This window comes from Asterias amurensis, chromosome 2 (genome assembly GCF_032118995.1).
Source record: "Asterias amurensis chromosome 2, ASM3211899v1".
NCBI lineage: Eukaryota > Metazoa > Echinodermata > Asteroidea > Forcipulatida > Asteriidae > Asterias > Asterias amurensis.
In genome coordinates, this window is record NC_092649.1 from 29,776,022 (window position 1) to 29,791,614 (window position 15,593).

The following is a 15,593-nucleotide window of genomic DNA, read 5'->3' on the forward strand; positions in this document are numbered from 1 at the left end:
AACTGATGATGTAAAAATAAATCGCGTAGTATACCGGTAATTATTTGGTAATTCGACACAACTATTTTATAATGAGTTTTGTTTGCTGTCTAATTTATTGTGTAAATCAAGCAATGAACCACGATTTAGTTTATAAAGCACGATTTAGTTTTTATGAAAATAAATTTAAAATGATTCACTTACCTATGATTCAAGACACTGATGTGACTCTAAAGCGTTACTATAAGCTACCATTTAACAATAGATTTACTTGAAAGGAAGTTACTTTAGCCCATTTATACTTCTTCTTTTTCCCGGGAAATTTCGGGGAACTTTTGGTCGATCTCTTCACACTACAACAAACTTATTACCAGGAAGTAATTAACCCTGCTCAGGGGTAGGGTTGAGGGAAATAACCTCGGGGTAAAACTCCGCGAGACGACCGTGCATATTCCTTGGGAAATAGTCCTCCCGGGAGTTACCAAAATGTGATACTGATGAGAACAGTTGCCGGGAGTTCATTTCCCGGGAACTGGCTCATAGTTTGAAAAGGACTTAAAGATCACAGCCATCTTCCAATATGAAAAGAGCCAGCCAATGCAATGCTTTCTGTTCACTTAGAAAATAAACAAGGACTTAAACAAATGAGTGTCCTGAAGAAGGGTGATGGCTCTACGCACTTCTTCCAAAGGCACACAAACTACGTTTTCCCATAATAAAACGGCCGTATAAGCATGCAAATTGTTAATGACTCCCTGGTAGAAAATGTGGCATTTCTATAGTATTACATTTTTGTTTCGTTTCTAGAAATACCTCAACTAGATCTTCGTTTGCAGATGTAAAGAGTGATGGCAAAGACATTCGGCGAGGGGACTATTCAATATCCAAACAATCATTGTACATTTGCAGAGCTCGGTTAGAATGGAAGCAAGGTTTCTGACGGGGGGGGGGGGGCAAGTTCCTCCCCCTCCCGTCAGAAATCCCCTATCTGGTCACGTTACTTCCTTCCTATTCAGACCTTTGAAAGACAGAAACCTTCACTAAGTTTTCTTGCAATAACAAAATTGTGCACAATAATAGCTCAGGCCATTCGCCCGTCACAGTCGGTAACTCATCGTTACGTCCTTCATCCGGGACACAGCATCAAAGGCTCTATTTTTTAAACACAGAAGGATATAACAATCAAAGATTTTCAATAACAACTTAAAAACAATTCGGCTTCCATCGCATGAATCGCAAATCGTGCGTATATAGTTTTTATAAACTTAGAATATCGATATTTTTTTTAGTATAATCTGTTATAGAGAAATATACCTTTAAAAATTAATGTACAAATGTAAGTAAAATTTACTTGATGTATTGGTTAAACTTCAAATAACATTCAATAATAGAAGGGGAATGGTGACGAGCTCGTTTAAGACCAGAAAACACATTCACCGCCTGCGAACCAACACTATCTTCTAAATCATTTTTAAAAGAAACAAATCATTATTAGTTTTTAAGAATTTAGTTAACCTTTGGTGGAACCAGGAGTATTAAGAGCAAAACACGAACAAAGATCAGCATAAAACGAAGCCATTTGTGGCATCGTTACCCTTTCATTCTCCGGATGATGTTACTTTTTGATGCTAAATCGCGTCTTGCCTCAGTGAATTTAAACTGGAGCTGATGGGGAGGACTTTTATTCTCCTTGCGATTGCGTCACCGTCGACGTCTATTCTCTGAGCTCTGCTTGCAAACGATACTCAGGTGGAGACACCCACAGCCATTGAGCTTCCACTTTGGGTACTGGATCACCGTCTGGGAGCTTCAACTTGAACTTTTGCACCAGGGAGATGTAGAAGATGAAGAACTCTTTCTGTGCCATCTGCGCGCCAAAGCACTGTCTTTGCCCTGTGTAGAAGCAAATACAATACAAGAACCACTGATGAAATTCTCAGTAATCGTTTAGCAAACAATTTAAAACCGTTTTGCCAGCAATTGCAACTGCAATTGCAAACTGCAATTGATATCTGGTCAAAAAGCGTCCTCCAAGAACTAAATCGAAAATGCGATACTCACCAATTGAAAATGGTATCAGGTACTCTGGCCTAGAGAGTTTTCCTTCCTTATCAATGAACCTCTCAGGCCTGAAGTTCTCAGGATCACCCCAAAGATCTTGGTCGTAGTGGACGGCATAGATGTTAGGAATGATTGTGGTATCGTTGGGAATCTTGAATCCAAGAATGTCTACGTCTTGTTGAGTGTGATGCGGAATTAAGAGCCAGAAGGGTGTGTCCATGCGAAGGACTTCTAAGATCACAGCTTCGGTGTAAGGCAGCTTGCCCCTGTCATCCAACGTGGGATCCCGGTCACCAATCACATGTTGTATCTCCTCAAAGACTCGCTGCTGAATCTCCGGATAGACAGCGGTGGCGAGCATCAAGAAGTTAAAGATCGATGGAGCCGTGTCTCCTTGCTCGGGGATCAGGTTAAAGAACATCCACATGAACTTCTCATCGTTAAACTCACGAAGGTCACTGTTTGGGTCATTCTTGGCTAACTCGATCAGGCATTCGTCTATCATATCTCGAGGGTGATTGAAATCGACCGTCGCTTTATGATGGTTGATGTGGTCCATGATGAATTTTGATATTCTAACGGTCATTTCCTTGCCTGTGGTCAAAGTGGTGTTTATGCCGAGCTTGTCCAACACAGGCAAGATTGGCTCCAGGTCGTAGAGCTTAAAGATCTCAACAAACCACATCATGAAATCTAAGAGAAGCTGTCCAAACTCGTCATCATCTTCCTCATAAGTAGTATTGAAGACCATTGAGAAGGTGACATTCAACATGCAGAGAGTAAGAGGGGAGAGTAAATGAAACGGCTGACCCTTCCTCTTCTTGACCAATTCCACCAGATGATTTGCCTCACGGTGGACGATGTCTTGGGACTTGGTGATACCGTAGCCGAAATGCCGACTTGTGCGGACCATGTACTTCTTCTCTCTTCTCCACGAGGCAGAATACGTCTCAAAGAACAAACCTGGTATATTACAAAGAATAGTACAATGAATATGGCTTCATATGAAATTTGAAAAGGGTACACGAAATAAGGGAAATCACTCCCCCCCCCCCTTTCGTGTTGTGTGTAAAAATAAAGCAACCAAAATGGAACTTGACTTACCGAGATTTTTGTGTTTTTCGTTGACATACGTGAACGGCCAGCTGTCTGGACGTCCTGACGTGTGAGCAGCTTGTCTTAAAAAGGCATCTTTAATGGCCTTTAAGCTGTTTAGAACAACAATGCGTCTGAACAAAAAGGGGAAAAAATTAGGAAAATAAATACAATAGTAGAGTAATATTATTATGCCTGTGATTTTTTTCCCGCAGAACTCGGGAAGTATATACAATGCTAACACACATGGGTAATAAAACCAAAATGCATCCCCGTGTATATCTGATCCATCTCTTTAAAGGCACTGTAACGTCTGGGAATTATTTTATTGTCAAGACCAGTATTCTCACTTGGTGTATCTCAACATTAAATGCATAAAATGACAAACAAATTGCCCATCGAAGTTGCGAGAGAATAATGAAAGAAAAAACTCTGTTCTTGCACCCTGAAGTTTTTTTGAATGAGAAATAACCTCCTTCTCAAAACTACGTAACTTCAGAGGGAGCCGTTTCATACAATGTTTGGTACTATCAACAGCTCTCCATTGCTCGTTACCAATTCAATTCAATTCAATTTATTTATTTCATCACAGATTACAAGTAAAAAGTGAAAATTGGTTTCCATGTGTGCACTAAAAAGGTTCAAATTTGATACTTATAGAAAAACAAACAAACAAGTAAGTTTTATGCTAACAATTATTTTGAGTAATAGTGTCCAGTGCATTTAAGTTCTTTTTTTCTTTTTTTCAAAATTCGCTTTAATGAAATAACTCAGATTAGCTGAATGTAGAAGTGGACTCTAGCCCTCTTAAAAATAGACTATTTTGAGTAATAGTGTCCAGTGCATTTAAGTTCTTTTTTTCCCAATTCGCTTTAATGAAAATAACTCAGATTAGCTGAATGTAGAAGTGGACTCTAGCCCTCTTAAAAATAGACTAGTGAGGGAAACATGCGTCGGGTTTTTTTATTAGGGGGAGTGACACTGTGACATCACACAGACAAATACCAAAACTGAATGCCTACACTTATAACGTGTTCATATTTAACTGCGATTTTTGATATTTCACTTTATTTAGTATGGCAGTTGTTTTCAGTGTTAAAATTATGCTGTTTTCTCGATAAAACACTCTTGGGAGAACAAAGTAAGAATTGCGTGCTAAAACCCAGCCGAAAACAGGAGGGGACTGGTCTTGTTACCCTTTGCTGCGCAACTCAAGCAAAAGGGGAGGGTTAAATTTGCTTTTCATCCCTTGAAACTTTAATATGACAAAATGTGTGATATAATGTAACACATAAGTTGAGTTTTAATATCCTTTTTCAAAATGTTAGCATAGAAATTTAGATTGATTCGTAATATCTAGAACATATTTTTCACAAGTGAAGTGAAAACAAAAAATGTATTGCTGTAAAATCCTGTTTCGGATAGCAATTTTTGGACTATAGGCCTAATGACAATTATTTAAACTGTAAATTTGAAAAGTAAAAAAAAATGTAAAAGTCCATTTAAAATGTGAACCTGTTCCTAACTTATTTATTTAACCTCAATGTTCTAGAGGCAGGCCATTTTACATTTTCCGGAATTAAATTGCACTTACTTGCCAGCAAACGTCGGGAGGGTGAACAAGTCAGGATGGTATTGTTTTCCAATCTTGGTGATATTGGCGGTTGTTTGTCCCGAGTTGAGTGCTATCATCTGACTACAACCAATAAGGGGCCATCCTTTCGGTCCAGGTGGCCAGCTGTATTTCCTATTGTATGAGATTCGTCGATAAATCAGTGCCGTCAACAGGAATGTAATAACGGTACACAGGACTAGAAAAGTGTCCAATTCCGACACGAAATACACGAGTTTCTCTACGATCGCCATTGGGACTATCTTACTGCACACATCGACAAAAATACTTGACGCTACCTAGCCGTCTGTATTAATATTTTAGTTAGTTCCCTTGGCCCAGTGATACCCCACCCCCATGGACTTTGGACCGCCTTGATTTTGTTTGAATATGAGTAAATCATGCATGACTTCATCACGCGTATAGCTTTGTCCCGCTGCTGCTATACTAGCCTTGACCCCTGCAGGCTCTTTACACTCTACACCACGTACATAACCTAGATGCAACAATACAATGTTTGTGTACAAAGTCTTCATGGAGAGGTTTTAAAGTCACCTGCAAGTGGTATTTTTTTTTAATGAAGCTTTTGTCGCTAAACTATGTGTTTTTATGAGAGGAATGTGAATAAAAAGTTAACTAAGCATGGACAAGGGAAAGAACACAGAACAGTCAATCCGGTTCAGTTTTAAGAGTGTTTAAAGCCCGTTTTAGGATTTATATAAAAATATGTAAGAGGTTAACACGAGGCCCTTCTCACAGTTCATTTACAGTTCATTTTTACAGTACAGCTCAAAACTTCTCATGAAACATTTTTTTCAATGATACCACAATTTATGAGTAATAAAAAAAACAGTTTGAAAACATTGAAAACTGAAAACTAGGTTTTTAAAAATCATCATCATTATCAGTTCTTGTCTTTCTTGTATTGGGTTGGTTTTGGGGGGTTTGTTTGTTCGTTTGTTTGTTGTTTGTTTGTTTGTTTGTTTGTTTGTTTGTTTGTTTGATCGTTCGTTCGTTTGTTGTTCGTTTGTTATGTTTGTTGTTTTGGACCCTGTAGCTTTCTGGGGGGGGGGGGGGGGCGGGGTAATAACTCATCCCATATTGTAATTTTTTTTTTGCGTCCTGCCTTTTTGAAAAAGGGAAGGAGTGCCTTTTTTTAAATGGCCGCCCGACACAAATTTTTTAAGACATACGGCTGGGCTTTTTTTTATTTATTTTTTTATATTTGGGTCTGAGATTGATTAAATGTGGCCTATTTTTTTTTAGTTAAACAAAGAAGAGGAAAAAAAGGAAGCGGGCGGACGCTAAATATGTTTTTGTTGTTGCTTGAAAAAACCCACTAATGATTGGCAGTGGTGTAACAAGGGTGTGGCATGGGGACGTACCTTAACGTCAGATTATCTGCCAAACAATAAATGATTAAAAAAATTGTAAAGGTTTGGGGGTTTAAGAAAAGGGGACTCGAAATCTTGGCAAACGGTGCAAACAGGTGCACCCAACTGTGCCCCCTATACGCTGCCATAGCAACGGCACGAAGTCTGTCAATTATGCTTATAACCGACATCAAAAGGGTTGTGTAATAATAGTGTTAATTTTTGGAACTAGTTTTCGTCACATAACGGAGGCATAGACAGCTTAAAATCTATTCCTACAATTAACATTTGGGAAACTTCACTCGTAAATCTTGGTACTTATTTATTGGTTTATGAGTTGCACTGATCTAGCAAAGTAGGTCTATACTGCCACGCAGGTTCAATCCTGTCTTTATCACATCTCACCAAAAACAACCAATGATCAGTTGTTGACCTATGTACTTTTTATAGATGTCGTCGGCTGTCATACCATGCTCGAGTCACAGAACAATGTACAAGGCTTTGTTTGCAGTCAACAAAATAGCTAGTATTGTGTAACATATCTTTGTTCATTGTTAACACAAAATATTTTATCACGACAGCTTGGCAGTAATATTTGTCATCAAGATTGTGATCTACGCTCGAAGTTTTTCATATCGGTGGGGGGCATTTGGGAGGTTAGTGTGCCTCCAGAATCTTAGTTTATAAAGACATTAAACGTCCGCTTGCTTGCCTCCATTAGTGTAAGAGAAACCACCCTTAATATGTATTCATTATTAACACCACATGTTTTATCATAACCCTGTGTCAACAAGATTGTGATCTATACGAAAGTTTTCTAAGGAAAAATAAGTATGAATAAGTCGACAGGGGAGGCGGGGGGTCACCATTGGGTCACCCAAAATCTGTGTCAATGTGACCTGAAAATGGGTAAGAAAGATGTGGTATCCGAATTACAATCTCAATTTTGTTTAAGCAATTGGTCAGGCCCACAGGGACTTTAAATTCCAGTCAAATCTGACCTGTGAGTTATTAGACTGTACCTCAATGCAGGCTGTTATTAATGTGGACCTAGGTTTGGCGAATAACTGAGTATTTATGTTTTTATTTTACACCTTATAGTTGTTTTATAGTTGTTATACAGTAATACAGTAATGGGGGACACAAATAATTTAGTGCATTCATATTTATTTGTATATGATTTATTCTCTTCATGAACATCCACATCACCTGTTGACACGGCTGGATAGCCCCCTTGCATTGGCCAACAGGTCAAACAATGAAACACATGCACATGCAGCGCAAAACTCTCAACCAATGACAGGTCTTCCTTTGACCTCGGTGAGGGCGCTGGTTGTGCTTATGACATCATATGCAAGGGGTCTATTCCTTCATGCATTACATAGTATAGCCTATAATTAAGAGTGATTTTTTTTAATAAAACGAACACATTGTCATTCCTATCATAAAAATTTATCTCACATGGTTTTACCCTTTTCAATGACTAGACAGCAGGACCAGTTTGCATGTCATTTCACTGGTCCATCAGCTTTTTCACTGGTCCGCCAGCTTTTTCAATGGTCTATATTAGAGTTTCCTTTTTTTAAAGGCAGTGGACACAAAATAATTATAGGCATAAAACCTTACTTGGTGACAAGTAATGGAGAGGTTGATGGTATAAAACATTGTGAGATACGGCTCCCTCTGAAGTAACATAGTTTCCGAGAAAGAAGTAATTTTCCACGAATTTGATTTGGAGACCTCAAGTTTAGAATTTGAGGTCTCGAAATCAAGCATCTGAAAGCACACAACTTCGTGTGGCAAGGGTGTTTTCTTTTTTTCATTATTATCTCGCAACTTCAATGACTGATTTAGCTCAAATTTTCACGGTTTGTTATTTTGTTATGCATACGTTGAGATACAGCAAGTGAGAAGACTGGTCTTTGACAATTACCGACTACCAATAGTGTCCACTGTCTTTAACTGGCACATGGTCAGAGGAACATTGTTAAGGAAAGAATACTGTCTCATAATTCAAACATAGCTCTGCATATATCATAAAAAGTAGTCACCCAGGCCTGGAATTACACAGAGGCTACAGAAATCATGGCCTGTGATTCCCCTAGTCTTGGCCTTGGTGCCGCTTCAAAAGTGTCCCATAGACTTTCAGATTTGACAATGAAACTGCCCTATGCAAAATGAAAATGGCCTTGTCCTTTCAGGCCTGGTAACCACTTTGCGATATCCACAGAGTGCGAGTAAACGCTACTACTAAACCAAGAACACAGATCCTTGTCATTTATTTACTGTTGTGGCACTCCACTGTTTGATATTCGAGTCCAATTTGCATAACAATATAATGCTGTACTATTTATAGAAAACAAACATTGTATGCATTTCACTCAGTGAAATCTTCCTTTTCTATTTACTCGGCGTCTGAATAGTCCGAGTTTCACCTTATTTGTACTCGTCTTCTGCGACAAGCAGTCATATGTAAAATATTTGTATACTATATAGGAGTCGTCTTGCCTAACTTGTGGGTTTTATTGGATGAGGCACCTGTAGATGAGATTTTCTTCTCTCGGATTGATTTCTCCCACTGTTTTCTATGCAGCATGTACAGCTTCATCGCAGCCTGTGCGTCCTCCACCTACAGAAACAATGCATAAAAACCTCTTACATTAAAAAAAACCCAATACCTTCACTGAATGAAGTAGTACTATGCCTCATTTTCACCATATTTAGAACTGGGGATTTCCAGCAGAATACATAAATAATGTGAATCTCTGTGAAAACATGTACGTGATAATATTTCTTAATAGCCTATTGCTGCTAACCTAATAAAGTTGAATGATCTTATTTGACCAGTGAATGCCAAATTGTTGAAACCGATTTGCTCCTTTTATTGGCTGATGAATGCTGATGCGATGGAACAATCATTTTCAAATGAAATTGAATGAGCCAGGTGTTAAATTGAATGGTTTTAAATTAGCTAGCTGCCTCATTCAAGTGACTACAGTTAACAAGTTTACATAGAAAACTTACCGAGTTATGTTCACCTTTCTGTACTTTCACCTTTAAAACCAGCTCTGTCAGCTTCTTTAAACCTGGTCTTTTACTCTGAAATCAAATGTAAGATAAAGTAAAATAAAGTTCATTAAATAAATAAATTCAGCTTTTGTAAGACTATTTTTTTAGACCAATAATGCAGCTTACTTTGAGGAATCTATCCTAAGACATTTGACTTCTCTTAGTGGAAACTTTTTAAAACTGACTAGTATGGCATTCATTAACATCTCATAACAGTTTCGGATCACTTTTTTCGGTTGATGTATTACTCGGCCTGCACAGTTCATTGTGTAAAATGCACACACTTTATTACCCCATACAAAGCAAAAAGGGACAAAGGCCACTGGAACTTATGCCTGAAATTCACTTTCCCGAGGGTAATAGTGTAATCCCAGACTTTCATCAGTAAACAATGGTAGCTTGATTGCCAGTACCTTCTGTGCCTGTTTGTGAGTTTAAAAAAAGCATAGCACATCTTGCCTGTGCACCCTACACAATAGAATGTCAATATATATATTCGCATCATACTAATTATTTATTTTTGACAATCAGGTGTTCTTTTTCTAAAATTTTGTTTGTCATATAAATTTCAACTATTGTAATGACTCTGGATTACGACCTCTGAATTTTAACAAAATTAAAAGTCAAATCAGCCAGTTCATAACTGAGTTCACTCTGAAGTTGTTCTGGGCATAATAATCCATCCACCATAGTCCAGAAACACATGGTGGATATACATGTTGTGGTTTAAAACAAAATCTAAACTATTTGATTTAGAAAACTGAATAGATTTGTTCACAAACCTTGAATAGATCTTTGAACGGTTGATAAGTGGATGTATCTCTGACAAGACGTCGGGGGTGGTTGAAGTACAAGACCTGAACAAAAGCAACAAGTAATTATAAAGTTTTGCCTTCAAGTGATCCCAATGCTCAACAATCCTCATCTTATAAGCCACTAAACACCAACGTGTTTGGACCTATATAAGATTGGATTGCCTTACCCAGTGATAAGCAATAGACCCTTCCCATGAAATATGTAAATTGCACATAGCGCGTGCGCACTAACATTTTGGTTGGCAAAATGAGGGAACATCATGCTGTCTATTACACGGCTAATGGGTGCATGACGCAGACGCGATTGCGCGTCTGCTTACTGCACAACTCTATGGCGTTTGCCAACCAACAGGGTCTGTATGCATGCGTGAATGTTATTAGCATATTTCTATGAGGAAATTGTAAATTTGTACTAGAGCATTTCAGGGGCACCAAGGCAATGAACAGCCAGGGGGCATGGAGGCACTCACCTTTGTTGCACCTGTGAAACATCAGGCCTGCAACAATTTACTAGATTACTAGACAACTGCATCGGGAATAGACTTAAGTTTAAAAATTAAATTAAGCCACCATAAACATGTTTTTCATGCTTTGTAAAACTGATGTAAAGTATACTTGAATTTTCATACCTTGAAATCATTTGAGAGTGCATGCCCAACGACAATTCGCCCCTTCAGCAGATCTGCCACCTCCTTCTGGACCACCTCAAAACTTTCCCCTGCAGAAAACAATGATCGCAGAACATTACACACAACACTGGTTAAACATCATAGACTTTTGATTTTTTTTCAAAACTTGGAATTGAGCTCGAGCTCTGGCCTGGGACTCTGTCATGAAGTGTGGGTTCGAGTCCCAGTTGTGACACTCAAGTCCTTAAGCAAGACACTTAACCATGATGCTTCGTCCTTCGGATGGGACAAAATGCCGTTGGTCCTGTGTGTTGTGTAACGCACATAAAAGAACCAAGTCCCAATGCCAAAAGTAGATTCTACAATAACACTTGTTATCCATCTAAAAATTCTTTCTGGAATGGTTTCCCCTCCCAAGTCATTGGTGCCTCAAACCAAAATCATTTAAAAGATGCCATCATTGAACATAATGTCCGATAACATGCAAACCACACTGCTCCCTAAACACCACACAACACCACAACTCTAGCAGGATACCATTGTAATCCTTTTGGCAGAAGATAACTGATGTAGATGTAGATTAAACTTGAAGCTATTCTAAGCCCTTTGTTATGCTTGTGTTTTGCTTGAATAGCTTTGTCATCAATACTACAAATAAATCCATTAACCTGGGGTAAATTGAGAGGATGGACTTTGGGTAGGGTAAGGGTGTAAGTAAAACGGTCAAGAAAACAATTGCATACCTTTTGTTTTGAGGTCCTGTGGCCGGATACCGCTCACAAACGTCCTGTAGTCTGTCACTGGTTCCTGTGGGGTGATGTACTTATCGCATACACAGTAACCATACTGATTGACGATGGAAACTCGAGCCAATATACTCTTGCATCCTTTGGGACCAGTACCCACCATCTCACAATCAATTGCAAGGCACTTAGTCGCACTGCAATTCAATTCAAGTGAGAAATCTTTCAATTAAAATTCAAAATAATCTGTTTGCTTGCCAGTGTGTAACAGCCATCAAAATTACATAAAAACTCACAAAATAGGAAAATTAAAGAATGACACAGGTGAATACACAATAATTGAGCACAGCTGGTGGCTTTACCAGTTTACCACTCTCGTTGAAGCTTTTGGGGCAATGGCTCTAATCTATGCATCAGACTCCAATTGCCAACTAATGTGGTACAGCAAGGTCTGGTTTAGTCATCAAGAAGCACAAGTAACAACGTTACTTCATAGATGGGATTTGAGGCATTGCATGGTGAGGTACCAATATATGCGTGTATCTACTTGCCAAGAAGATTTGTTCTTTTCAGAATTTGTCTTGCCTTATATTTTACTGCTGTGGAGTAGATGTTACTTCACTTATCATACCAATGATAAATCTGTAACAAAAATAAATGCATTCTCAGAGCACATTTTGATGCATTAAACTGTTTTGACACACTTGGAATTATTATTTTGGCTATAGGGTCCAAACTCACCCATCCTTTGCATCCTTTCTCAGCAGTGGATTGTGGCCCGTCTCTGATTGGACGTCATCCTCATCAATGTCTGCTCCTTCATTCTCATTGGCTCTGATCAGTGAAGGGTCGACATCATCAAACCAGATGTCTGGGTTACTGTATCACAATAATAATAATTAATACACAAATCTTAATTTATTATACAGGCGAATCATGGTGCTTTTTATTTTGACAACAGGTATGCGAAATTTAAATATAAGACACATTTATATAGTTGCCAAGTGGTATAGACCCTTGAACTCGAGTTCTGATGGCTGAGTTACTGGGATGTGGGCTCAAATTCCAGTTGGAAAACTCGTATCCTTGGGCAAGGCACTTAACCATACTTGCTTCTCGTTAGCCAGGAGTAATGGGTACCTGCAGACGGTTGAACATTTGGCTACCAGTTGTGCTTACTTCAAGAGTTGATCCGATTTCAGGAACACTTAAATGCCCAATGAAGAGGGTAGTTACAGCGCTCTGACACATTGGCTAAAGGAGATGATGAATAAATGCTTAACATCAATTGGAACTAACATTCTTGAAATATTCGGCGATGAAAAACCTACCTATGCTGATATTCCTTGATCTCTCCGACGCTCTTGTTTTTTTTCTTGTATGTCTGGCGCTCATTCCTTGACTTTTCAACCATCTGGAATGAAAAGAACTGAGGTGTTGGAGACCTTGGCTACACAATCTGTAAACTTTCAGATAGTTACTTTTAAAAAGTTCCAAGGTGTTCTGGCCATGAGCCTAAATGAGTCTAAATCTGTCAATTAACTATTGGGAACCTTTTCAACCAAGTTGGCTGGGCACATTAACTCATATCCTCATAGCAGTGGATTTTTGAGGATTGAGCAGTAGGCATCCTATATATAACTCATATTGGATGTTTTTGGAGGATTAAAGGAACACGTTGCCTTGGATCGGACGAGTTGGTATATAAAAAAGCGTTTTTAACCGTTTGTTATAAAAAGCATATGGTTGGAAAGATGCTTTAAAAGTATAATACAATGATCCACACAAGTTTGCCTCGAAATTGCGTGGTTTTCCTTTTACTGTGCGAACTAACACGGTCGGCCATTTATGGGAGTCAAAAATTTGACTCCCATAAATGGCCGACTGTGTAGTCGACGAGGTAAAAGGAAAACCGTACAATTTCGAGGCATGTTTGTGTGGATCATTGTATTCTACTTTTACAGCATCTTTCTACCTATATACATTTTATAACAAACGCTTTTCAAAGACCAACTCGACCGATCCAAGGCAACGTGTTCCTTTAATGCATGCAGTAGCACCCTTTAGATGGATCGCACACGACATCATTGACCGCCATCTTTGATGACAAACAATGGAAAAGTGCACGTATGTGCTGCGCACGACTCCCAGCCAATGATAGCCTTTCACGCGTGCACGCTTCATCAACGCTGGCGGTTAATGCAATGTGTCTATATTAAACCCATATTGGCTGTTTTTGGAGGATTGAGGCAGTAGGGATCCAATACAGCTCATACCATATTAGGTGGTTGTGGAGGGTTGGGGCCATTTCGGCAGGGAGTATCTAGTAAAGAGTTTCACATTCAGAATGTTACAAGTGTGTAGGTGAAGACTGCAAAATCTTGTTATACTCACTGGCAACAAAGCCTTCCAGTTGGATGACACTTCTCCTTTATTAACTTTCTCTAGAGCCTTGGTACTAGCAGGCTTAGTCTCAACTTGACCCCCCTTACTAGAGTCCTTTTCCTTTTTAGTACTGTCCTCCTCTGTACTCTCGCCATTCACTTGGGTCTCCTTCAGTCTGGGGGCTATTTGGCCACCATCTTTAGCTGTTTTAACACCCTTGAACTTCTTTGCTTTCTTTCTTTTTTGTTTTGATCTACCACTCTTCTGAAGACTCACACTGGTCGGCAATTCAGAATCACCTGAATCCTTGAGCATCACATCTTCTGTGTTCCCACCTGACTTCAGTTTCTTCTTCAGTAACCTGTTTTTCCGTTGTCGTTTCTTCTTTACTTGCAGAGCTTTCTTCTTAATTGCCTTCAATTCGGTTTTGCTACTTTTTGGGGATGCATTTGCATTGGTTACAGTCTTGCTTGTTTCTGTTGTGCCAGCATTTTTCTTCTCTTGTTTTTTCGCCTTTTGAGTAAACCACCAGACATTTTCTTTGGAGTTTGGTTTCTGTTTTTTGCTGGACTTATTCAGTGCCTTGTCTTTGGATGAGTTAGGTTTTGATTTAGACAACGGAGCTTTTGTGGAGTCTACTTTTAGTTTCTTCTTTGATGGGTGGTTAACAGCACTGCTCGCTGGTAACTTTTGTTTCTCCATTGTTGACTTCAAGAGGTCAAGAGGTACTGAAATAAAACAAACCAACGGGGGTAATTAATTCGCACAGAGACTGTTTTGGGGGACTTAGCATTGTGACAAATGTTGTTACTTCGCCATCACAAAATGGAATTCAGACCATTTATTAATTTCTGACTCCCCCCCCAAAAAAAAAAAAAACCCCGGCCTGGTTCTTGATAATTTACCTCGACTTCGTCTCGGTAAAATTACCAAGAACCAGGCCTTGGCGGGTTTAAACCACTAGTTGAAAACCTCTTCACCACACATTGATTCCCTTATTTGATATTAAATAATTTAATTGACATTGATTGAGGAAAAACCTTTCATCATATAGTCATTTACTCATTCATAATCATCATTGACATGTTTCATAAATTATTAAATAAAATAGACTTTATAAAATTATATTGCCAAATCCACCGAAGAAAGCGAAGTGGTTAGTGAATAGTGCTTAGTGGGAAGGGAAAAGGGACATTGTAAAAAGCCCTTTACCTTCCCACAGTTGCTTCCATCTATGCTTTCAGCATGTTCAGCCATTTAGCAAAACATTTTGCAAATTTCCACCGTCGTTGTGTTGGAATTTTTGTCTTGGTTAGGATTTAATATAGGAAGGACAAAAACCAATTCTGAAAAGTAAAAAAAAGGCACTTTATAACTTGATAGGGCCTACTTGAATCTTGATACTTGATGGATGAAATGAAAGAGAGTCACCTTCACATAAGATTTCCTCAGTTCTAGGTCTTTTCAGAACATGTCAGTGCAACAAAATAGAGAATTTACCTTGTTTCAACGATCAGGATCAACACATAACAAACTCGATCACACGTGTTGCAATCGGTAAACAGACAACTCGACCTGGCCCGGGCCCCTCACGTGCACTACCACCTGAGTCGCCAAACGACAGAGTCGCCCTCGGCAAAGTCGCCCCGTTACAGTCGCCCCTTCGGATACTGAATGTGTGAAGGATATCAGGCGACTTTGTTTATGGTAACTTTTTTATTAGGCGAGTTGACTGGCATTCATTGCGTCCATGTACAAAACGAGACTGTCTGACACCCTGAGCATCGAGTAGGTATTTTCACCATCAACTACCAAAATTGCAGTACCCGACT

At 39.0% G+C, this 15,593-nt stretch overlaps 3 protein-coding genes across 6 annotated transcripts in view; 1 reads left to right on the top strand and 2 right to left on the bottom strand.

Moving 5' to 3' along the window:
• The window catches only part of LOC139933805 (GRIP1-associated protein 1-like), a 77,203-nt gene that overhangs the window by 27,987 nt on the left and 33,623 nt on the right, over window positions 1–15,593 (top strand). The gene's annotated exons all lie outside the window — the stretch shown is intronic.
• Window positions 80–5,120, bottom strand: LOC139933801 (cytochrome P450 2D9-like). Its single transcript, XM_071928017.1, has 4 exons — window positions 4,730–5,120; window positions 3,145–3,269; window positions 2,041–3,003; window positions 80–1,872 (listed from the first exon to the last, which is right to left on the bottom strand). The coding sequence occupies exons 1-4, from the start codon at window positions 4,999–5,001 to the stop codon at window positions 1,694–1,696; spliced, it is 1,539 nt and encodes a 512-aa protein (XP_071784118.1). The 5' UTR covers window positions 5,002–5,120; the 3' UTR covers window positions 80–1,693.
• Window positions 7,271–15,341, bottom strand: LOC139933974 (uncharacterized). 2 transcript variants are annotated; one of them, XM_071928221.1, is made up of 9 exons: window positions 15,262–15,341; window positions 13,771–14,489; window positions 12,708–12,790; window positions 12,118–12,255; window positions 11,377–11,573; window positions 10,634–10,722; window positions 9,972–10,046; window positions 9,145–9,219; window positions 7,271–8,749 (listed from the first exon to the last, which is right to left on the bottom strand). In XM_071928221.1, exons 2-9 carry the CDS (start codon window positions 14,461–14,463, stop codon window positions 8,609–8,611), a joined length of 1,491 nt encoding a protein of 496 aa, XP_071784322.1. In that variant the 5' UTR covers window positions 14,464–14,489; window positions 15,262–15,341; the 3' UTR covers window positions 7,271–8,608. The 2 variants fall into 2 exon arrangements, with proteins under 2 accessions (XP_071784322.1, XP_071784324.1); XM_071928223.1 differs by having other exon boundaries at window positions 15,193–15,296.